General features: G+C 37.1%; 1 protein-coding gene across 5 annotated transcripts in view; it reads right to left on the bottom strand.

The window, feature by feature from the left end:
- Positions 1–23,852, bottom strand: part of GRM1 (glutamate metabotropic receptor 1) — a 185,728-nt gene that overhangs the window by 155,129 nt on the left and 6,747 nt on the right. Inside the window, exon 1 of one of the 5 annotated variants that reach the window (XM_066994172.1) lies at positions 5,483–5,801. The exons of the other annotated variants lie outside the window; for them this stretch is intronic. Within the exon in view, the coding sequence (XP_066850273.1) occupies positions 5,483–5,633 (151 nt within the window). The 5' untranslated portion in view covers positions 5,634–5,801. Of the gene's footprint in view, positions 1–5,482; positions 5,802–23,852 lie in introns of those variants that run through there. 5 annotated transcript variants of the gene reach the window in all.

Raw genomic sequence — 23,852 nt, 5'->3', positions numbered from 1 at the left:
CACAGTTTCTTTTCAGAGTTCAGATAGCTTTTTCAACACCACTTTCTTCACTGAGTATATTTCAGCTCACATGTTTTTAAGAGGAAACTTCAAAGCAGAAGAGTTAGGCTATGAGAGTACTTTAGAAACCCTAAGGGATAGGCCACTTTACAATAAGAAGAACACTGCATGGATATGAACTCCAGTTCTGATATCAGTCAGAACAGAACAGTGGAGAAAGCATCAAAAGAAAAAAAAAAGTCAGTAAACCTAAAATCCCACTCTAACACTCAAAGCTTAAAAGGAAAACCCTACCTCTTATTTATTCTAACTAGCTTGCAAATAAATCAGCAAAGAAATAAATTGTTCAACAAATAATGCCAAAGTAGCTGTTTCAATTTCTCTAAGTACAACGGTGTTTGGAGACCAGCTGGATTGCCCACTACTCCCTGGGTGCCTTTCACTCAGCTCATGTCCCAGCTGCTTGGTTGTAAAGTTGCTTTTAGCCTCGTACCACCCATGGGTATTGGAGACCTCCTTACCACCACTAGTTTGCATCCCAGGCCAACTCATGGATCTGTGGAAGTCGGACTTTCCCTCATCTTTCCATGCTCATTTTTCTTTGACAGCACCGGAGAGATTTTGCATTGGGTGGAGGCCTCACTCTCTTTTCAATGACAGAGGGCAACTCATTATCAGAAATTGAGGTAGCAGTGTAAACATTCCACATTCTTTTAAAGTACCTTGGCAAAGTTTCCTGTGCTTACCATGGATTTCAAACCAACAGCACTCCAGCCTGATGAAAGCCAGAAGGATGCGTTAAATGAATGAACTGAGTCATCTCTGGTGCTCTACAATACTCTGCCATCTGTGCTTATGGCCTATTTTCTTCCAAATTTCAGGCCCTTGTAGAAATGCAGAAAGGGAGCTGTTGAGACAAGACTAGTCTTTTCATTTTCTGAACTCACATAAAACTGAATACAAGGGAGAAAATAAAAACAGTAAATGAGAGGTTGGTGTTTGATGATTGCTGTAGCCATAAAATAATACAGCATTCCTATCATAGTTCAGCTTTTCAGAGAAATGAAACTATATTTCAGATAAGAAATTATTTTATTAAATGCTAGGTTACCTCTTGTCATTAATTACAAAGCATGCACACTCTGCCAACAGCTCACCGTAGCTATGTATTATCTCCATAAAGTAGACCCAAACATAGGTAAAACATTGCTGACAGATGAAATGGTTATATTTAAGCCTTCATCTTGAATGAGACAGGTGCATCATCTTGAACAACTAATTGATATTCTTGTCAGAAATACAAGCACAGGTGAAGTCAGTCTTGATGTGATGAGAGTAATGCTAAATAACATTCCCAAAACAAGAAAAATGCCCCAAATTGTTAATTTTTTCCCTACATTTATTCAAAGAATACTCCTAGTGCTTATTTATTTCATTTATAACAAGGAGGAGCTTTAGAGATTTATTTATATTCTAATGGAACGTTTTTAGATAAATCCTTGGCTGATATACAATACTTGTAAAAAAAAAATTTACTCACTGAACCTATTCTTTTGTTGTTGTTCGTGAGTTATCAGTAGCTTCCAGTTTTCTTTAGAATTTATTGAAAGTAATCTAACGACCCCTAACAATAACCATTGGTTAGGGCTGTTCTTTGGCAATGATTGGACAGTGGTCACAGATGTTTTCTCTTTCTTGATAAGACAGAAGAAAGTAAACACAAGAATAAGTTCCAGTGAGAATGCTCTCCTATGAATAATCTATTGTTTCTTCAAAGCTCTCTGTGATTATTACCGTTGGTAAAGTTATTTGCAAAAATACTTCTGGAAAGAATACTCAAAAGGCACATCAAAGTAGGAGAACCATATTCTCTCTCTTATTTTATTTTTAAATATGAGCAGATGTTTCAAAAAGAAAGAATGGAATTAATGCTCAGTTCTGTTCATGCTTTGGCAATTATGCAATTAGTTTAGCTCACATTTCAAGCACAAGATTTAAAACACTGATGGCAACCCTGAGCAATCAAAAATTACACATGTACCCTACTATGAATGAAGCTTTGAACATAAAGAAATGAATGGAAATCTAAAAATAAAAAATTAAAAATTAAAAATAAGAAGACATTTCTACTGGCTGTCTAGTTTCTGAACCTGAGGGCACAGAGAAATCAGTTTATTAATTTAAATTTATTATTTTTTAAGAGGGAAAAACAAACTATTAAATTTTATTACTTACTGTCTGTTAACATTGAAAAAAAATATCTAAAAAGCTACTGACCTCAACTATAATACCATATGTAAATGTTCATGGCCTTTAGAGCAATTTTGGCTTATACATGATTTTAGACACCTAAATTTTCTGTTTATGGGAGCCACGGCTCCTGATGTTAATTATGTCAATTTTGGAATACTATGTAAGTGATAAATCTTAGTGTCGTGTGTAAGAAGCTACACCTAATCAGTTTATCCATCACCAGAGAAATTGTTCATGTAAATGGAATAAACTTCTGGGGTTTATTGCAAATGAGAAGAAAGACTTTTCTGATGTATGCTTAATCAAATCCCTTGATATTATAACATAATTATTCAGAAGACAATTATGTAATTTTAGAAATAATTGTGTTTTAATTTAAATTCATTTACAAAAGATACTGCTTTGCCTTTTATGTCCATTAAAGAATTTGATGAAAATAAATATAATTTTCTAATATTATCTGAACTATCTACTCTAACTCACAGACTACTTTTGACTTTGATTACTATGATTAATCATCTGTAATAAATATCAGCACAGCTGGAAGAAACCCAGAATAACTTATTTAATAATTCTGCCTCTTAGATTTATACAAAAAGAAAGAAAGAAACATAAAAAGGTTTAGATGCTGAGTCTGAAAGCTAGAGATAAGGAGCAAAAACACATTTTTAATAATTTAAGAACAAGGCCTAGGAAAAGAGAACTGCATAAGCAAAAATAAAATTTATCTAAAGAGAAGTGTTTCACTTTTAGAGAATCAACATTTTCAAAAAGATTGAATTTAACTTTATAAATATTTTTCAGCAACAACCCCCCACCAAATAAAACATTTAGTCAAAATATTTCCAATTACTCTAAGCTGAAATCCATGTTCTGCAAACACTGTCACATATGGTGATTCCAGTACTCACAGTAATGCTTTAAAAGACTTATAGCAGAACAGTCGAATACATAGCAGAAGTGTTTGCAAGATTTGCGCCTAACAGAAATAAATTGAAAACAAACAAACAAAAAAATAAAATCCTAATTTTGAGTAGTTCTTCCATCAATAAAGTTGAGGTAAGATATTGATGCCAGTATTTCCAACTGAGTTAATAACCTCAAGGATTAACACAATATAAATGTTTAAATTCCACAGTGTTAAAAGGCGTTTCTGATGCTGCTTGATGAAATGTTTGAAATACCTTTCCCTACAGGCTACTGTAGTATCTGCAGGTGAAAAGGTGAATAATGCTGAGAATCTAGGCAGCCCATACAGGAAATGAATGTACAGGCTGAATTACCACAAGGAGAGAATTGTTAGTTTACTTTGTGTAGCTCCCACTGAGGTAATTTAAAAGACTGAGCTTCAGAAGGGCACACTTGTGAGATAGAAAAACTGGCTAAATGCAATTAGGACAAAGTTATAAAGCTGAAAATGTGAGATATTATAGAACACTTAAAATACTACTTGTGAATTAAATGCAAAAATGAACAGTTCATCTTCTCTTCTCTGAATTGCCATTAAGCTACAGAAGCACAAACTGGGATTGAGCGTAGGCATTGAGTTAGACAAGTCCTAAGAGAACAAAACTGTCACAACTGTCAGAAAATTAACAACAAACTCTATGACAGTCTTGCATTCTTGACTGGTTTGCTTTTATCTCTGTCTCTTTATCCCCATGTTATGGCTAATTGGGATCAGAATAACAAACCTAAACTATTCAGGAATTTCAAAGTAAATTTAAAACCTTCAGTGCCAGTTCTCCCCTACTGGAAAATATTACAACTGGGAAAGAAAATCCTAGCTGAGCAGCATGACGACTTGATGCATCAACATCACTGAAGTCCTATGACACATGCAAGAATGCATCTCATTCTTTAGCACGCACCTCTTTGGAAAAAAAACAGAGCATTTCAGTTATTCACAATTTCTGAAGGCTGAAAGAAATGTGTCATTCATAAAGTTCTTGAAGTCAGACACACCTGCTATCCCATGACTTTTTTTACTAAGGCAAGTACTAAGCAATTGTTTGAACTGATCCCCTAGGTGAATGAAGAAAAAGCAACATTGCCAAGTCCCTCCTGCCTTTTTTCTGTCTTACAAGAAGAATGAAATCTTTTTTGTGCTGGAAAAAATAAAAAGATACACAAATTTCATGAAGACAAACAAGAGAGATGCCACCTCAGCAGGTGCTCCAGAACAATCAGATACCTTTTATTGTATGTCCTTATGCTGCCTCTTAGCCATTCTATTTGCACACTGCTATTGATAATAAAAAGTCAAGAAAAATGGAAATTAAAGATTAAGAGAGATTAAATGTGGACTTATGAAATACTTGGCTTGTTTAATTCAGTAAGAATGAGGTAGGGCTTTTCCTGCATTTTTATTGATTGATTTCTTGTAGCCTGTTAGTCATGACACTCATCTCCCCCCCTCCCCCCCCCCAAAAAAATAATAATTTAGTTTTTATTCCTCCTCTTCTGTTTTCACACTTATTGTTTTCACACCAGAAATACCTACCTCATTCATAGTCCCTTTCTTTCCCTGATACTTCTTACTCAAGTTTCCCTAGATGCTAAGGAAAGGTTTTAAAGAACAGTGACCCAAGAAAAACTTGGAAAAAATAGTGAAATGACCTGACTGTTACACAAATTTGGCAGCCAGGAACTACAGGCTCTGTCTGTCAGAGCTTTGCATACCAACCTAGAAGCGCAGTGGTCCTGTGTACAAGTGGCTTTGTCAAGCTGTACTCCAGCAGGGACACCTTGGACCACCCGAGTCCTCTGGCACCCACATGTGAACCACAAGGACACTCCCAGATCACCTCCAGCACCTTCCATTCTGCAAATTGGATGGGGCAAGACTTCTGGGATAAGAGGCCTTTGCAGCACACCTTATGAATGCCTTCTCACATCGTGTGTCTCACAGAGATGTATGTAACACTGCTATGCAGACCAGTAACACAGCTGGCTGGAGGGAGAAAGGAAAGACTCTTTCCCAGGTTTTGAGGCAGAAGACAATTCATGGACAAAGTGTTAAAGTTGTTTGTTTGCTTTTTCCCCTACACAACATGAATTTGCTTTCTCCACACTCACAGCCCTTTGGCTTGCAGACAGCTCCTGAGCTATGACATCTTGGTACTCAACAAGGAGTGCTATTATCCAGAAGGCCCTAGCAGTCTCCTGACCCCAGTTTAAAACAACATGAACCCAAATACATAACCCAAGCACAGCTTCATCTGCTCACCCTTCAGGTAAAAGCCCCCAGAAGGATCCACTAGGTGAAGAAAGAAGCCCTCTGCTGAAGTCTCACGAGCTGACTGCAGCCCCTGGGGTCTGCGCTGGGTGGTGGTCAGCACGGAAGGAGGGCACAGCCCTGTGTGCTCGTACTGCCACATCTTTTCCCAAATCACACCTGTGGGGGCTGAAGCACTCAGAGAAACTAAGCGCTGGAGAACATGGCTGGCAGAGAGGCCACTGGCGGGCCCTGGAAATGGGGCAGAGCCCCAGGATGGGCTGCAGGCTTGTGTGGCAGGAGCAAGCAGCGCATCAGCCCTCCTGCCCTATTTCCTGGAGGCGGCTGCCAGCAGGGTGGGTGTCTCAGCTGGGCCTCATCTGGTTTATTGGCATGGTGACTCAGGCTGAGAGGAAAATGGGGAGAGAGGGAGGGCTCGGGTAGGCGGGTGAGCCTGGACAGCAGGTTCCTGGTGGGGACAAGCTTCTGGTGGCTGGTGGAAATGTGAGGAGAGAGGCTGATGCCGAGCACAAGCCAAACACATCCAAGCACAGCAGCTGCTGAGGGCAGGGCAAGCTATTCACATACCCCTCACTGCATGTGAGCTCTCCAGGAAGACTGTAATTAACCACTGTCAGAGCAGGCAGCGAGATGGCAGACCGCAAGGCAGATCTGGGCTGTTACCAGCCTCAGCGCTGGCACCTCGCTGGCAGCATGAAGCAAGGCTCTGGCAGAGGAGCCAGCTGTCTGTAAAAGCTGACGGGCTGCTTCAGTGCAGCGGGTACTGATCTCACAGCCATGGGAATGTGGAGAAATCTGCCTACAGACATGGTACCCGCCTGTCTTCTTCCTGGTGAGACTCCTCAGGAAGACCCAGCCATTGCTCTGGCACAGTGAAGCTGGGCAGCCCCACATGTGAGGGACATCTTTGACAAGGGTCTCTATCAAGGATGTAAGGGGACAATGGGGCTTTTCAGGATGTCATACGTGTCTACCTTGGCGGAGTCAATAAATGGCCACATGGAGGCTTCTTGTTCTTGTGACAGCAAGTCTGGTGGATCTAATCTGTGCAAGCATGGCACTAAAACGTTCCACGTATTTCTACCCAGCAATAAAAGACCTACTTTTGACAAAAAGGAATACAGAAGTTCAATGGATGTGCTTCTACAATTGCGAGTATTAGAAAATCAATCCCCAAGGTCCTGACTGGACACCATGGGTATGTGACCCAAAAAAAAATAGAGACTTCGAACTCTATTTTGACATTGCATAACCCAGCATCCTTAACATGCCTCTGGTATAAAATAACATAATATTCTGTGACAAGATGTAAGCAACACAGAGTGAAAAGATACCAAATCCCTCAGATGCATAGAATGTTTTCAGGCCAGATATCATCTGCCTCTTGTACCTAATCCAAATATAATCAACTAAATTGAAGCTGATACCAAAACACATGTGAGTTCCAAAATAAACAAAATTTTAGTTGCTAATTATGCTGGACAATTTTCTTTCTTCTTTCTTTATATCTTTATATCTTTTTGTTGTTGTTGTTACAATAAACAACCAGGTTATTTTTGACAAAGAGCTCATAAAATTTTCATAATAGTGGTAGATATATGGACAGGCAGAATGAGTCTTCTTAGAGAAAAAAATCATCACTGCAAATTCTGTATACCACTGAAGAGCCACATATACTCTTTTTCTCCTTGTCAAAGTATATCCAGCACTAAAGTGAAGACCTGGTAGTCCTTTGTATGAGTCTCACATAACCTCCTCTTCTCCAAAGTAAGCAAGATACTTAAGTTAGATTTTATGGTTCTTAGTACAGTATCAAGATTTCACCAAGAGAACAAAAGTATGCTTCCCACACTTTTATAGAAAGAAGCTGATTCCTTATAACGAAGAGATATGCCAGTCACATTCCATTTTGTCTGGCAATGATATGTCCCTTTTATTGATTTTAATTTTTCTCTTTCTTAGTACTATTTTTCATGCAGCTGAGTAGTTTGTGTGATTTGCATGCACTTTCCCATTTGAGTAGCTGATCATAATGCAGTGATCCTACGGGGCAATTTTAATTAAATGAGATTTGCCTTAGAGAGGCTGTTTTGAAGAACACTCTCCTATTAGACCTCCAATGATGTTTCTGTAAGTATGTGATTCTATACAGAAACAAAACCACAGATGATTGGAATAGGGAAGTTCAGGGCATCTGTGAACCTGTATTACATGAGAGCAGAGACACTCAGGGACTGAGTAAAGCTCATTTTCATACTAAGGGAACTGTGTAGAAACTGTTTAGCTGTTACATTAGCAGCAGGATTTCTTTTGTTTCTAAAATGCTGCTATGAATTCCACCATCCATGTCTTCAATAGAAAAACTAACTGTTTTTATTTAAAATGCAGTCTGAATGCAAATCTTTCTTTACCTTCCTTGAAACTGTTTGGAGCCTCAGAAGGTTATATTGAAATTAGCCACTGCTCATTTCCTTTGATGCCATCAGGATCCAATTCAAGCCTCTTTCTGGTTGCATAGACATAAAATATCAACAGCTATTGATAAACAAAACTATACACAAACTGTGGTCACAGATTTCAGCATATTTCCTCTATGGATTCAGCTCATACCTCTCTAGGATGCTTACACAGAAGAATAAGGAGATAAGAAAGTCTATCATGTATACAGTGTGCACAACTTCCACGAGCAATGCAAAGCAACTAATTCTATCCTGTTACTCTTCTGTATGGAGAGAGAGGAAAAGTGCCCATCAAGAACCATCTGACCCTCACTCTGTCCTTTTGATGCAATGGTTTCTCCTCCATCACCACTACAGCCCCACAAAAGAGGGTTTTGATGTGTTTTTGTTGCATTTGAGAGGGTGAGTACAAATGCAGAAGGCTGCTCTTGAAATATCAGCCTGTTGACAGGAATTACTGGCACAACTGTGAGAAAGCTCATTCCTGCAAAATCTTTGGCAGCAATGAATATCAAAATCATGGACAGAATTTGTATAAATACGTATATCTTTTGAACATTTGTTAGATTCTTCAGTGGTCCCATCTCCTTTATAACACCGGTTAGGTTAAGTTTTGTATTTTATGTGTATGAGATTTTCTGTCTAAGATCAGTTTTATCCTTAAAAACATCTCCCGCATTGCTATGGTATTTTCAAAGGAACTACAATCTTATCATATACATCTGTCCAGGTTTTAATATAATCAGAAAAGCATATGGTTATGCATATTAACATATTATGAAAAGGAGATGCTTTAGGCAGACCTCAGTTTTCAGCTTTATAATTTGACTGTTTATATGCCATTGGAAAGCACATTAAATGATACAGTGAGGGCCAATACCTACTCTGTGAAACTGAATTTCTATGGATTTTATTTTAAAAAACAGAGGTTCAAGCAAATGATTGCTGATAAAATTGAAGGTTACTAGCTTACGTAATACCTCTGAGAATTTTTACAATATAGAATAGCAATATTTCTGAGCCATCTTATTGCATCTTCCTTAGCTTACAAAGAAGGCATATCAAACCAATAAGACATGCTAGAAATGAAATGAGGTGATAAAGAAAAAAAAAAGAAAAAAAAAACAGGATCTGACAAAAAATGTAAACCACTAGACTCTTCTAGAGGTAAATTTAACTTCTTTATTATAGATACTATTTAAAGGTAGTGTTTTTTAACAACACACTCGACAGCTTACTTACAGAAATTATTTTTAAAAGGAAAAACAGTCAGATCATTAGTTTACTGAGTTAATATACAGGATCTTCTGAAATAAATATTTTTTTGCACAGCAGTCTGTAGTGAAAAGAACTATATCTGATAACTCTTTTCCTTTCTGTCCTCTGCTCACTATCATTATTCATACATTCAGTTGTCGGTGGGGACGAGGAAACATATTCAGAAAGACAGCTGAGTAACCAAATATTTACTGGAACTAGGACTATCTTTGGTGGTGGCACACTGCTAATACACATGCCCAAAGAGAATTACCTCTCCTCATGAAGGCACTCATAGGTCCCTAACTGGTGCCGTGGCTGTTCAGCTTTTTGCCCTGTACTGCTTGCTAAGAGTAGCTGCATTTGATACTTTCCTTGGAAAAGGAAAGTTCCTTTCAGTTCATAAGTACTAGAGAAGCTTCATCATAACCTCTAAAGAAAAGCTCAGGAATGGCAGGACCTTGATCAGGACATAAATCCTTTTGGTGTGATGAGTCTCACTGGGCACTTCTTGGCTGCAGCAGAGATTAGAGTTTATCTCAGTAACCAGCAAACAAAACATCATGAGTGATAATTAGATCTGAAATACTTTGCTGGAATACCTCTGAAATATCTTGCTGGAACACATCTGCCAACCTTGCTTTCAACCCTGCATCTCAAAGACAGCTGTAACTGAAGTTTTACAAGAAACTAGCTTGCAAGTGTTCCCCCCATAGCAATCTATCTTGTTAAATCTCATCAACATTTATAATAAGATGTTTGTATCTCCAATGAAAGACTCCAACTTGAGACAGAAAAGGCTGTTAACAAAAGTCATGCTTTAAAATGTCACCTCACACATTGCCTAGGAAAAGAGGTTAGACATTTCTGTTTTCCCTGGCAATGTTAATCAAATTAATTACTTAATTTTGTGTGTAATCTAAGAAGCTACTGTTTTCACTGCTTTTGTAGGTAGATATCTATCCTATAACAAAAGATAAAAAATAAATTGATTTAAGAAAAGAAACCCAAATGTGAATTATATATGTCAATGACATCATAGAGCTAGGAAAAAAATTAAAGCGTTGCTTCCTGAATTGCATCCACTTTAGTCACATTTTGTTATAGGTGTCAACTCTGTCAGAATATCATCTGTCAAAACGAATTAGTGGAAAATTTAGTACTTCACTTTTAATGAAGAATAAGATTGTAATGCATTTTCAATTTTCCTTCATCCTCTTGTTAGCACTTGATAAATGCTCATTCAGAAGCACTGCTGCTCTTCTGACATGATGCCTGTTCTCTCATCTAGCAAATCTAAAGAAAGTCAGAAGCAGAAAGAATTCTGGTTTTCTTAACATTTCATGAGATCTCTGCAAGCTATTTTCCATCTTGATTGCTTAATTTTAAGTGGATTAGTTGCTTTTTTTCTCCCCTATTAAATAATGTCTTTATTTTGAGTGGATAGCCATGTTAACAGATATTAATGAACAAAAAACAATATGTAAATAAAAACATCTGAAGCATTTCAGTATGTTCATGTGGGTATATACATCAGAAAAAAGATGAACTATTTTGTCTTTTCTTAATGGGGTGCTGTGAAGAATTTTAATTTAATCACAAAGGACCATTTGCCTTTATTTTTTTTTCAGGGGGTTGAGATCCATTATAATACTACATGGGGAATAAACACTTTCCCTTGTGATGTTTACTGTACTTATTATCATTGAGAAACAAAAGATATTTTTCTTCAATGCAAAACCCATTGGGTTTTTCACTCACTGATTGAAGTGGCTCAAATGTTGGCTGGGCAACCTTTCTGATTGACACCATCAGGCATTTGCCATCTTCTGGCAAAAGGGAAGGAAGGGAAGGGAAGGGAAGGGAAGGGAAGGGAAGGGAAGGGAAGGGAAGGGAAGGGAAGGGAAGGGAAGGGAAGGGAAGGGAAGGGAAGGGAAGGGAAGGGAAGGGAAGGGAAGGGAAGGGAAGGGAAGGGAAGGGAAGGGAAGGGAAGGGAAGGGAAGGGAAGGGAAGGGAAGGGAAGGGAAGGGAAGGGAAGGGAAGGGAAGGGAAGGGAAGGGAAGGGAAGGGAAGGGAAGGGAAGGGAAGGGAGAATGCTGATAAAGGATTATGACATTGTGTCACTTCTGGAAGGGACTCTGCAGAACAGGAAGAAGCATTCGGCAAGTTTTTATGTTCTGTATTTTCTGAAAGACACAGACAGTATATACATACCAGAAGATGATGATGGTGTTGATGATGATGATGAATAGATAATTTGCTTTCCCAGCTCAGAAGGAAATGAAGTGGAAGCTCCAAAAAGCAAGCATTTTAACATGCATGTGTTCAGATAACTTCTGAAAGAAGTCGCTGATGAGTTCTCTGAACTACTAGAAATTATATTCAATAACTGTTGGAAGTCATAAAGTGCTAGAGGACTGCAACAAAGGCAGTGTTGTGCAATACTTTAAAAGGAAAAGTGAGTTAACCTGAGTAATTATAGATCTGTCAGCCTGACATCCATTCTGGACAAAATAACTCAGGAGCTGACATGAAACTTAAGTGATAAAAAATAAAAATAAATAAGAAACGGGGCATGATAATGTAAGAGGTGCCAATTATGTATATGTGGAAACCAGAGTTTTCAAATTCAGTTATCTAAAATATCTTTAATCCATGGATTTGTAAGTTTGGCTATTAAAAGTAATAATGCAGGACATCTAACTTTATTTTACATTACATATTTGCTATGGACCTGCAATGATAGGAATCAACGTTGCATGCATAAAATAGATTAAAGTCTGGATGTTAGGTTCCAACATATACTAGCAGTGAAGGAACACTCATAGAATGGTTGTCTTTGTATTGTGTCCCACAAGACTCTGTTCTTAGATTTTACTAGTTAACATTAATCAGTGACTTGGAAAAAAAAAAAAGTATAAAAACATTATCAATAACACTCACAAATTACAAAGATTGGGAGACAAGTTACTAATACAGCATGATCTAGGTCATTCATTAAACTGGGCATGAACAAAAAAATTATGCAGAAAAATACACATACATATAAACTCCCAGGAACTTAAAATTCTGTACACAAAAGATATTTTATCCCATCATGGGACAAAATTACTGGCTTGGGGATTATAATATATGAGCACTAAACATAACGCTCTGACTAAATATATAGAGAGAATTGTTTGGTTTTTTTTTTCATGTATGTAAACAAATACAATACTGTAGTAACAGAGAGATCATACTACCTTCATTCTATTTGGCAGCAGTATGACTGCTTCTGCAATAATATCCAGTACTAAAAGATATTGAAAAATTGGTGAAGATTTAATGAGTAGCCATCAAGACAATGCAAGAGAGGAAGACGTTACTTAAGGTAAGCTATTCAAGGATTCAATCTCCTCAGATCAAAACAAGAACAAAAAGCATGAAGCAGCTTTTAACTGTAGGTAGAATGAAATTCTAGGACAATATTCCAAGAGACGCATTGGTATTAAGGAGCCTACCAGGCTGGATTTTAAAATGGGTTAAGTACACACACCATTATATCATGTGGGGAGTCCATAAAGAAGATGTGGGAATAATTGCATGAGTTTGAATTGGACTGTACCTTCAGAACCTGCTCCAATGGCACACAAGCTGGACCTCTGCCTTTACTCTACATTCCTAAAATATGTATCCTACTTCAAAACACTTGAAGTTCTCAATGCAAATGTAACATGTCTTTAGCTGTAACATGTCCCTATAACTTGTCAGCACAGTTGTTAACATGAATATCCAGACTACTACATCCGAGCTGGGAACTGTTCAAGAGAGTGCTCTATGTGGTAAATCCAGATTAAATATTACACTTCTCAGTACTTGACTAGCTATAGTCTGTAAGGCTAATGCTATTAAATCTAACGTGTTAGTTTTGAAAGCTTCAGTATGCCAACATTACAAACTCAATGAGGGCTCTGCAGACATAAAAGTTTAATTCAAGCAGTTCAGAGTTTAGACCACTCATCAAAGAAGTGGACAATACAGGTTCACTTTTGACTTTCTCTCAGGAAAGTGACATAATCACTGAAATCACTGAAATGGATATTCCATATTATATTACATGCTATCATGCTCAGCAATAAAAACTGAGGTAGAAGAGGGTTGGGGTCATTGAAGAGGGTAGAAGATGGTTATTGTTTGGAGACTGGCAAGGTATAAGTCTGCCTGCCCAAGGTGGTGAGAAATTTCCTTTGTTTTGCTTGTTTATTTTTGTTTGTTTGTTCACTTTCTTGCATCTATTAAGTTGTCTTCATTTCGACCCAAGAGTTTTCTCACTTTTTTCCTTCTTATTTTCTCCTCCTGTCCTGTTGGCACGGGATGAAGAGGAGTGAGTGAGCAGCTGTGTGGGTGACTGGTTGCTGTCAAGGGTCAACCCAGCACATGGACCAATGAACACATTAAAACATCTTGCAGAACACAGCAGTGTAATATTTGACAGTAAAGCTTCACAAAATGATATTCCAGTCTTCTCAGAGGAAATGACCCAGAATCTCCTCCAGTTAGTCTGATCCGAGAGATAATGTTTCCCTCCCTAGCTTTTTTTTGAAAAAGTACCCCAGAATAAAACATTTTTAATACTGCAATAATTTATTTTCACTAGCCCAAAGCACTTTTTTGCACAATTAATACATGAATGAATCACCCAGCTCTACAGCAGAGCCAATCACCCTTTCAAGGTGAATTAGGATTAGGGCAAAATGTCCACATTTTTTTTTGTTTCTCTCATATAACTGAGTTATACTTGGATCCCTCTTTTCTACCAGATCTATTCCTTAATTAGCAGTGAAGCAGAACTTGATGCATAACTTATATGCTCTAGAAATTAAGGGTAAAACATCTGTGTTTGCAGGTGTGCATCATCCCCACCCTCTTGTTGATTAAAATGTATGCCTTTGTCTATTGGTGCTCTTGATTACAACATATCAAACACCCTTTCCCTTTATTCTAAGCAACAATGGCCTTTGTCACCACAAAGATAATTAGTAGCAGCATAAAACCAAGTTTCCCTGAGACTGAAATTCAAATGTGCATTACCATGAAGAAATTCTTTGTAAAGATTTACACTTTTTATAATGCAACCCTGGAATACTTCTACATAAAAAGAAGGCAGACTGATGAAATATTGTTTCTATTAGTCAGATATATAGGCTTTCCCTCAGCTCTCCTCTTTTCTTAGTGTTTTCCCTCATATACATAGGGACGTACATTTGCATTGGAATTGTGTAATAATTATACCCCAAACCACTTCCTAAAGAAATCAGTGGCAAATCCATTTACAACAATGGAATCAGGTTGAAAGCAAATTCTACTTTTAGTTTAAAATATCTTACAAGAATAAGAGGCTAATTATGATCTAACTGTAACGAAAACTAAACCATTTTCAAATTCTTCGCCTTTGCCTGCCTGAAAACTAAGCTTGCATGTCAGACTGATTTTTTTTCCTAGTTAGAAGAAAATACACTTTTCTAGTTAGAAGAAAATATACAATAGACTGAGGATAGCACATCAGTTCTGTATGGTTCAGGGATGCTTACATCTGGCTGTTCAAATTAATGTAACACGTTTCTTTGTGTTTTTTTGTTGTTGTTGTTGTTGTTTTGGTTTGGTTTTTGTTTCTTTGTCTGTCCCAGAGAACTGGGAGAGGAAGCTGTGGGAAAGAATAAGAGAAGCTGGTACAGAAAGGTGCATGCTGTGATTTTTAGAGGATGGATGATGAGACAGTTAGAGGTGGAGCCAGCTTGAAGATGCCTATAGAAAATTTCCTCCTTTCGAAGGTGTTGATCCAGTGCAATCAAATGATTCTACAAGAACCTCTTCAACAAATTTCTCCCCCACACAAGGCAGCCCCGTATGCTTTCATGCCAGCCCCCCATCAACCACCTTCTGTGTTCTTCTGGATGTGCAATGAAACCTGCCTACTGAGCAAAGAAGCGTACATAGTCCTTGTTCTACGAGTCAGTTGCAATTCGTAATATATAATATATATATATATGGTTCACTAAATATTGTGCATTCTTTAACTTAATACCTAGACAATTTAAGAAAGCTTCCTTGCAAGTTGCGAAAGTTTGTATTAGCATAAGGCAATACCAAAGGGCCAGCAGCCTTCTGCAAGGGAAGTCTTCACATGATACAGACACAGAAATAATTCCTTTCTTTTTCTACGTCTGATGCTATTCTTCTGGCATGTATTATGATAAAAGTGTTATATGAGCTTGTGAATTTAAGCACATACAAATCAGCACTCTAAAAATATCATTAAAAATGAGAGATGGAAAAAAAAAATCTACATGAAATTTAACCCTGATGTCACCTGAACTAACAAATGGACAAAAAAGCAAAACAAATAACATACTTAAAAATGGGTCCCAATTCTCACGTGGGCAGATGCAATGAAGTTTCAGCATTCAGTTAGCTCCTTACTGATCTTGATCTTCTATTTACAAAATTAAAAAGATGACCAAGCTTATCAGCTATTTCAGCATTCCACTTTAAATTAAGCAAGAAAGTAGCAAATAAATTTCTACCTGTCTCTTCAAAGCAGCACATCCAAAATCTTGCCCTTTTTCTCCAGTGGGCTTCAGCTTTCTGTCAGCCTACTGCTCCATTTTCATGATTCTCTGAAACACAGAATTCTGAGGCCATTCGGTTTCCCTCTAGCCTAACCTACTACACAGAACTTAAAAAGGATTATAAATATTAATTTTATCTATAGAAAGCCTATCTTTACTGTGAGATAAAGCACCCAGTGCCTAAACTTGTAATGTGCTAGACACTTCTGTGATGTAACCAATCCTCAGAAACTATGTTCTGTAAGTATATGGTTAATTTTTGTCTTCCATAATTCAAGCACTTGAAGTTGAGTCAGTGTTCACGTGCCTTTTTGGATCAAGCAAGAGTGTTTTGCACCTTAAAGTTTCTCTCCACAGAGTCAGATGCATAGCTAAATTTCAGTCAATAGTTAATCTCCCATTGACTTCATTAAGGCAGAATCATAGGTCTGAATGTAAATACAGATGTATAGCCAGAATTTTAAAGAGCGTTTTATTATTCATATGTCCTCAGGATATGAACTATAAAAAGCAGTGATGCGTCTAAGGATATTTGTCGCACCAGCACATTTCTGCTTCATACTTAATGGGCAACACCACAGCTACGACAAAAGTAGAATACATTTTTTTACATATATTTGGACTCAGTAGAATAGACAGAAGTAAGTATGACAAACTCATTAAGATTTCAAGCATAACTATATTTGAAATTGCCTTGTAAGAGCACATTAAGATGCTCCCTGCATGAAGGGATAGCATCTATAACATGCTAGTTATATTCTGAAACAACAGAAGACATCAATGCCTATGTTTTGCCTATTAAAATTACAGGACATATTCACAAAATTCACTACGGCATTCCTTTCTAGAAAAACTGTGGGGTAAAAATGTTAATTGTACTAGCTACCAATTTCTTGTTTTCTTCCTTAGTGTTTTGTTTTGTTGTTTTACTTGGCATGTGCTGTCAGATGAATTATATCATTTTAGATTCAATGTAGTGTTCAAATTAATGACACCATGAGAAAAACATCACTGCATCCTTTTAGAAAACTCGCTGGTTTTTTCTCTCACAAGGGACAATATTCTGTCATAAGTAAGAGAACAGGGCAGTATAAAATCTGCATGAAAACTGAAATTTCCACCAAGCAAACAAAAATAGTAGGAACTAAAAGGCTCTGTAAACTAAGGATAAAATGCATAACAAAGCACCAATTGCTTGTAAATGAACAAATATCGACTCGAAATAAAGCGTGGAAATTACATCACTGGACTAACTTTGACTAAAGGGGTTGTTTAGTCCTAAATTTATTTTCCCATAGGATCAATATCAACAGCACAGGATTCTTTTAATTTTCCAAGGCAGCTGAGACAATTAGTGAACACATGAATGTTAAGGTACTCTTTAAATTAAATGTTTCTCCTCTCTGCTTACATAATCAGAAGTATCAATAAATGCATAGGATTTAGTGTTAGAAAGAACCATCAGCTTATCATACCTTACCACCTGTATAGCGCCAGCCCGCACGTTCACTCTGTGTGAACTGTGCTGTGTCCAGTGATTTACATTTGAGTAAAACTGGTCTGGAACATCTGCAGCACATTTTGGTTAGACAACATTGAAAGACTGGAAATGTATCATTTTCCTCAGTCATTTGTCACAGTGGTTAATCATCTTCAAAAGTACAAGTGTTTGTCTTCTTTCTAATTGAAGTTGTTCACCTACCAGCATTTGGCACCTGCTATGCATTTAACCATTAGGATACAGAGCCCTTTAGTTCCTAGTGGTTTTGTTTGTTTGGAGAAAATTTAACATTTTTGAGGGGTAAAATAGGCTGTATATATATATATATATATATATATATATATATATAGGCAAACCAGATAGAATAAATGGTTTTAGGTTCCTTCTATAAGGCAGTCTTTCAGCCCTCAAATCATTTAGAGAATTTTACCCTTATCTCTTCAATATTTAACTTTCTTTCTTCCTAAAATGTTGATAACAGAACTGAACAGAGAATAGCAAGGCTAATAAAAATAATTCTTAGACTGAGGTCAAATTCCCTCTCTCTCAAGAATGATATTAGCTTTTTGAATTTTGAGGTTGTTTTGTCGTATTTTTGATGCAGCTTCTCTGTAACCTTACACTGCATTTAAGACTACTTTCAGAGTCACGATTCTTATCCTGTGCAAGTGGCACGTGTGCCTTAATCCTGCATATACGGTTGGCATTTGACTGTATTAGCATGCATTTTCTTAGACTGTGCCTAGCTTCCCAAGAGACATGAATCTTTTCTTTTTTCCCCAGTACTTATCTTTCCACAAACCTGTATATCTTATCAGCAATTATGCTTTTTATATCATTGATGAAGACAGCAAAGCATTAGACACTTTGCTGATCTCTGTGCAATGCAGTTAAAATAACCCCATTTGATGGGGACACTGGTGCTGTCACTTAACACACACAGGCTGAGCAGCTGGATGTTGGACTCCTGGCCAAATCTGGCAGTGAAGGAAGACTGGTTTGACACAGCCAGGTACCCACATGAAAGAGGAAGACTAATCCTATATTTACAAGGTAATTCAGTGACACCTGAGGACCATGATCCTAGTGCCTTAAGGAGGAAGGAAAGAAGAAATGACTAATGAAGGAGCTGACTGAAGGAGCTACTAACAGGTACGCTGTGGCTGAGTGATACCCAGGCTGCCAAGGCTCCTGCCTGGCTCCTTCCCCCTTCTCAAAATCTTGAACACTTTTGTTCCAGCATAGTGATTTGATTGTCCCAGCACAGCACGTCACTTCACATAGAGATGGACCTTCTAATCTGATCCTGAATATGAGTTCATGCTCCCAGGGAACTGTGGCCTGGCAAATAAAGGCATTCTCTGAAAAAACATTGTTGTCCCAGGGCTGTAACCCATTCTACCCAGTTCAGTAGTAGTGGATTTCAACTTTCCAGTCTCTCACATCATCCTCCCAGTTTTAGCAATGCTGATAATATAGCATTCCTTTACAAAGCTGTCAATATTTCATTTTTTTGCTGCTCAGGCAAGAGACTGAGATTTATACATGTGGAGCCTGCAGTCAGAGAAATACATTCTCACTAGGAGAATTACCATCTTTCAATATCCAGCACTTAACAAAATCGCTACTATGGCCTACATGCCAAATTTCCTTGCACTCAAGCCTCTCCACCAAGCACCATATGGGTAAGATGGGTATAAATAAGTATGAAATGTTTCCTCAATTCCTGATAATTAATGATAATTATCTTTCATATTCTACTCTACATTGGACAAAACATTCAATGTTCAGTTGAGCCTAGCCAGATGTTTTAAGAAAGTATTTATGAATATCTATTCAGATTTCCAATGACTGTCACTTCAGCAGTTTTCATGCCATGTTCTTATTGTTGCTTCCAGGATGAGTTTTGTTTGAAAAAAATGTTTGAGGAATAAGGATGAAAGATGATAGTCAAACAACTGCAAATTGTGACTGCATTTAAGAAAATGAAAGTTTGTTCCACAAACAATGTGCAGAGAGAAAGAAGAGTTAAATTCACTGGAGAATTTGTATTAAGAAGTGAACTAGATTCAACCTTCTTCTAGTTGGAAGGAAAAAAAAAATATGTATATGAATGTCTTTTAATATCTATGCAAATTCAGTAAACTGTTTGTCTTCACACAGTTTTACACTACTTTCCTTTAACTACGAGATGCTTCTAACTGCAGGATTCACAAGCCCTGGGGATTTTTAGTGCTCTCTGAGGAATGACACTTCCATAACATGAAAAGATAATATATGATAGCCATGTTAAGCCCCATTCAGGATCCACTGAACTCAAATAGAGGACCATCAGCCAACTTCAATGCGCACTGGATCGAGACCCCTACAGCTGCGCTTACTCTCTGCACCAGCACAGGACACAATATATTCTGCTTTGTCTAGCAGAACTGTTAATTGCCTTTCCTTACAATATTTCAATCAGATTTCAAAGGGATTTATAAATCATTGTTGTCTGTTAATATAATGCAGATATTCTTTAATTTACTTGTTCAAAAACATTCAACAGAAAATACAAATGGAAATTGTTCAAAACTAGGAGCACTGCATCGTATAACAAACAACATGACTTTTCAGTAAAATGAAATATCTGTCACACTGGTTCTTGATAGACACAAACAATCCAGATAGTGGCAGGTAGCAAGAGGAAAGGACAGCTTGTGATAAACAGTACTTTTCGTTAAAAAAAAAGTCACAAAACACTATTAACATGTCACAAAACACTATTAACACACCCTGGATCTGTATGCAGTACTGCAAAGCTGTAGGTTAACTAATGGAAAATGAAGGCAAATCTTACATGCTGTGTATTGATTTACTTTTCGTGTGTGTTGACTCATCTGCTCACTGAATTCACAAAAGAGTAAGCAAGTCTTGCTTACTCTTGAGCAGTATACAAGGCCTTATTAAGAACTAAGTATCAAAAAGAAAAGTCTGTAATTGTGGCTCTGTTAGTATTTGGAAAGAAAGAACTGTGAGTGAAATAAAAATTACTTACAGTAATATTTGATTGAAAACAAAATTAATTATAAAAAAGGAGAAATCTAATTTCAAGAAAGTTAAAAGGAGCAGCTAAAAAAATAAAATACTAAGAAATTATGTGGAAACTACTTAGATATATGTAAGAGTCTGAGAGCATTTTTATAAGCCACCATTCAAAAAAAAAAAAAAAGTTCCAAGAAGATCAAAAAAAAAACCAGCATGATAGAACAGAAAAGTAAGTTTCCTAAAGCTATTAAAAATAAATAAATAATAATAATTAAAAAAAACTTTAAAAAGTGGAATTTGTGTCCTAATGAGGAAAAGAGAACAGAGCATACCTTGTCAAATAAAATATAAAACCACAATAAAACAATATGAAACAGTTTTCAGACATAAAGATGTAGAATGTAATAATCCACCATTCTGCAAATATTCCAGAAATGGGAAACTTGCCTGATATTCAGTGATAACCAGATATATAAAAAGAGCACTCAGGGAAGATAAAACCATAGCAGAGAAGTTTAATTCTCTGGATCTGCCCCGTCTGTGAAGGGGGATAGGATGGTTCTCATAGAAAGGTCATTCCTTTTGTAGACAAGTCTGAACAGTTGTCTCAGAGTGTCAATATTTTATTACAAATCCATAAGATGGATTTGACAATTTGCCAATACCAGCTAATTTTCAAAGCAGAATTCTGCTGTGATACATTGCCACCAATTAAACTGGCCTTGATACCAAAACAGATGGCAATGGTAAAGTAGAAAAAGTAATTTTATATTTTCACATATCAGCTTTATTTTTTTAATGGAATTTATAGAGCATTTAGAGGCATGGGGGGTAAGTGGATGAACAACAGACTTGTGAGATTTCTGCCCAAAGCTAACTGGTAAGAACCATAACAAAAACTGTTTTAATGCATACATAAATAAATATGCCATATTTAGGAAGAACCAAAACAGCTTTTACAGACAAAATACATACCTCAGAAGATTACTAGCATCCTTTGCTGGAGCAGATAACCATTGAATGATACAGAAACTATGAAGTACTTGGAATTTAAGAAAGCTTTTGATAAGGTTCCTTACTATAGCTCTCACAGAAGCAGAGGTAATATGGGATAAGACAGAAGGTGCTGCTGTGGATTAATAATTGGCCAAGAGAAAGGAACAAAACTGTAAGAAATATATAGTGTGCTAACATATGAAGAGTAACGCACATGTGTAAGCTCCTGTGTATGATGGCCTCTGAAATAGGCTTTACCATTTAAGAGAAAGTCTTTGTGGTAATTTCAAAGCATTTTCTGATGGCATCCATTCAGTGCCTTGTGGTAGCTAAAAAGGTAATGGACAGCTAGAAGTTTCTCAGGAAAGGTCTGAGAGCAATACAGAACATGTTACTTCATGAGTGAGTTTAACCATGGTGCACCCCTGCCTACACTGCATACAGCTCTGTTGGCTCACACTTCCTATTGAAATTAGAAGAACAGGATAATGATCAGGATTAACAAATAATGATACATTTTGTACAAATGTATGAATGTAATGCAGGCATTAAGCAACAGGTTTAACTGAATAACAGGAAACACTTGTTCGTAGAATATAGGATTAAGTTATAGAGTTCTCTGTCATGACACTAGGGAGACTGACATATAAATAGATGCAAAAAAGGATTAGACAAGTTCACAAAGGAAAGGTCTGTTGGTGGCTGGTAATCTGGTATTTGGGAAGTTCCTACACACAGGAGCTGTGAAGGTGTGCTCCATGCATGCCCTGCTCCTTTTAATATTCACCCACTGCTGAAGGAGCAGTACAGCAATTTTAATATTTCCCTACATGTAAACGGAGTACTCAGCCAAAGACAGTTTATTTTTAAAGAACCTCTTTAAGTTATACATTAATAGTAATAATAATGTAATATTAGGTTTGGGAAAAGATCCAGTCTGACAAGTTACCCAGCAAAACCAATCTGGTGATACACTGGATGGCTTTCATTTGTTGTGCATATCCTCCCACCCACCTTTGGCGTTATTCCTTAGCAAAGAGATGGAGGGATGGTTTCCTTCGGTGAAAAACTGTTGCAGTTCATGTCCGATCAGTCTCAGGCCTTCCTGATCAGACTGTCAGCACAGGTGTTAATTAGTGTCATGGGTGATGGTGGCTTATGCTGTGAACACCTGCCACACAGAAAATATACTGAAATCGCTGGTTTGTTTCATGTGGTCCAGTGAGCACTAGTTATAATGACTTTGACCATTACTTTTCTGGATTTTGTGTGGCAGGTGCAATGCTTCTGGTCTCCAGCAGTTACCAACTCACTGGTTCATCAGACCCCTGAAAAATCTTTCTCGATGGGTGACACTACTCCTAGTCATATTACACATCACACAGTTGTTTTTTTTTCTGTCTGAGAAACCTAAAAACAAGCACCTTCATATTACAAACTACAGTTCAAAGGAATACTATAGAGGTATTTTCATGTGGCCTTTTGAGAAAACACAGTTCATTTTCTTAAAACAATATTCACTGAGACAAGTACCCTGCAGAAGTTTCCAAGAAATGTGGGACATACAAATATGAAAACAAGGAGATAATGAAAAAAAAATAGAAGTAAAGCACAAATGAACATATGGGATCTACCGATAAATATGAACTCTAATAATATTGCTAGAAGGTGGGCATAGAAGTTAGATGATTCTTCTGAGATGATTTAACTCATGCAGCTGCCAGTTGTGCAGTTGAAAAGTTCAATTATTTGTGAATTTAGGAGTACTGCAAAGCAATAAGTTTTCCAGAACAAATTTCTCTTGATTCTCTATGGCACTTGTCACCTGCAATAATTTTGTCACCATCAATCAATGTAAATGATTCTCCCAGCACCTTCTAATAAATACAATAAATTTGTCCTATACAGGGAATACTCTAGTCTCCACTTGCTTTTAAATCAATTTCTATCCCCCTCGGGACATTTCCCTCTCCTTTTTTCCCTATCCTGAAGCTTCTGGTGAAGGTAGGTGAAGCAAGGTAAACAGAGAAAGAAATAGATTGGGGTATTCATTTGTGACCGCACATCTCAGACACAGGTCACAACACATTATGAGGTTTAAGAGAATTGTTATAGCTGTTGATAGAAACATTTGTAAACTCTGAAATTTCAAGCATATGAATTGGAGTTGCTGTTCACTATTGCCTGACCAGAATTTTATCAGAAAGTATCAATCAGCCAGTAATGCTATGGAATTAATAATATACCATTGTTAGGAATAACTGCAAGAACAGCTTGTGAGAAATTAAACACAGTCCTATTATATGAAAATTATTCCTTTGAACCATCTGGTGGATATTGCCCCACTTATCTTTAAATGGGAGTATTATTTTCTAGCACATCTAAAGCTACTTTAGTGAGTCCTACCAAAAGAAATTATTTCCTATGAAAACTGCAATTAAGTGCAAGGCTTACGTCCTGCCATTCTCGTTCCAGCATATATGACCATGCATATGAGTTCCCTATATGTTACT

The sequence above is a fragment of the Anser cygnoides genome, chromosome 3 (genome assembly GCF_040182565.1).
Source record: "Anser cygnoides isolate HZ-2024a breed goose chromosome 3, Taihu_goose_T2T_genome, whole genome shotgun sequence".
Classification (NCBI taxonomy): Eukaryota; Metazoa; Chordata; class Aves; order Anseriformes; family Anatidae; genus Anser; species Anser cygnoides.
The sequence above is the reverse complement of the archived record's forward strand: the minus strand, read 5'-3'. Positions and strand labels throughout refer to the sequence as shown.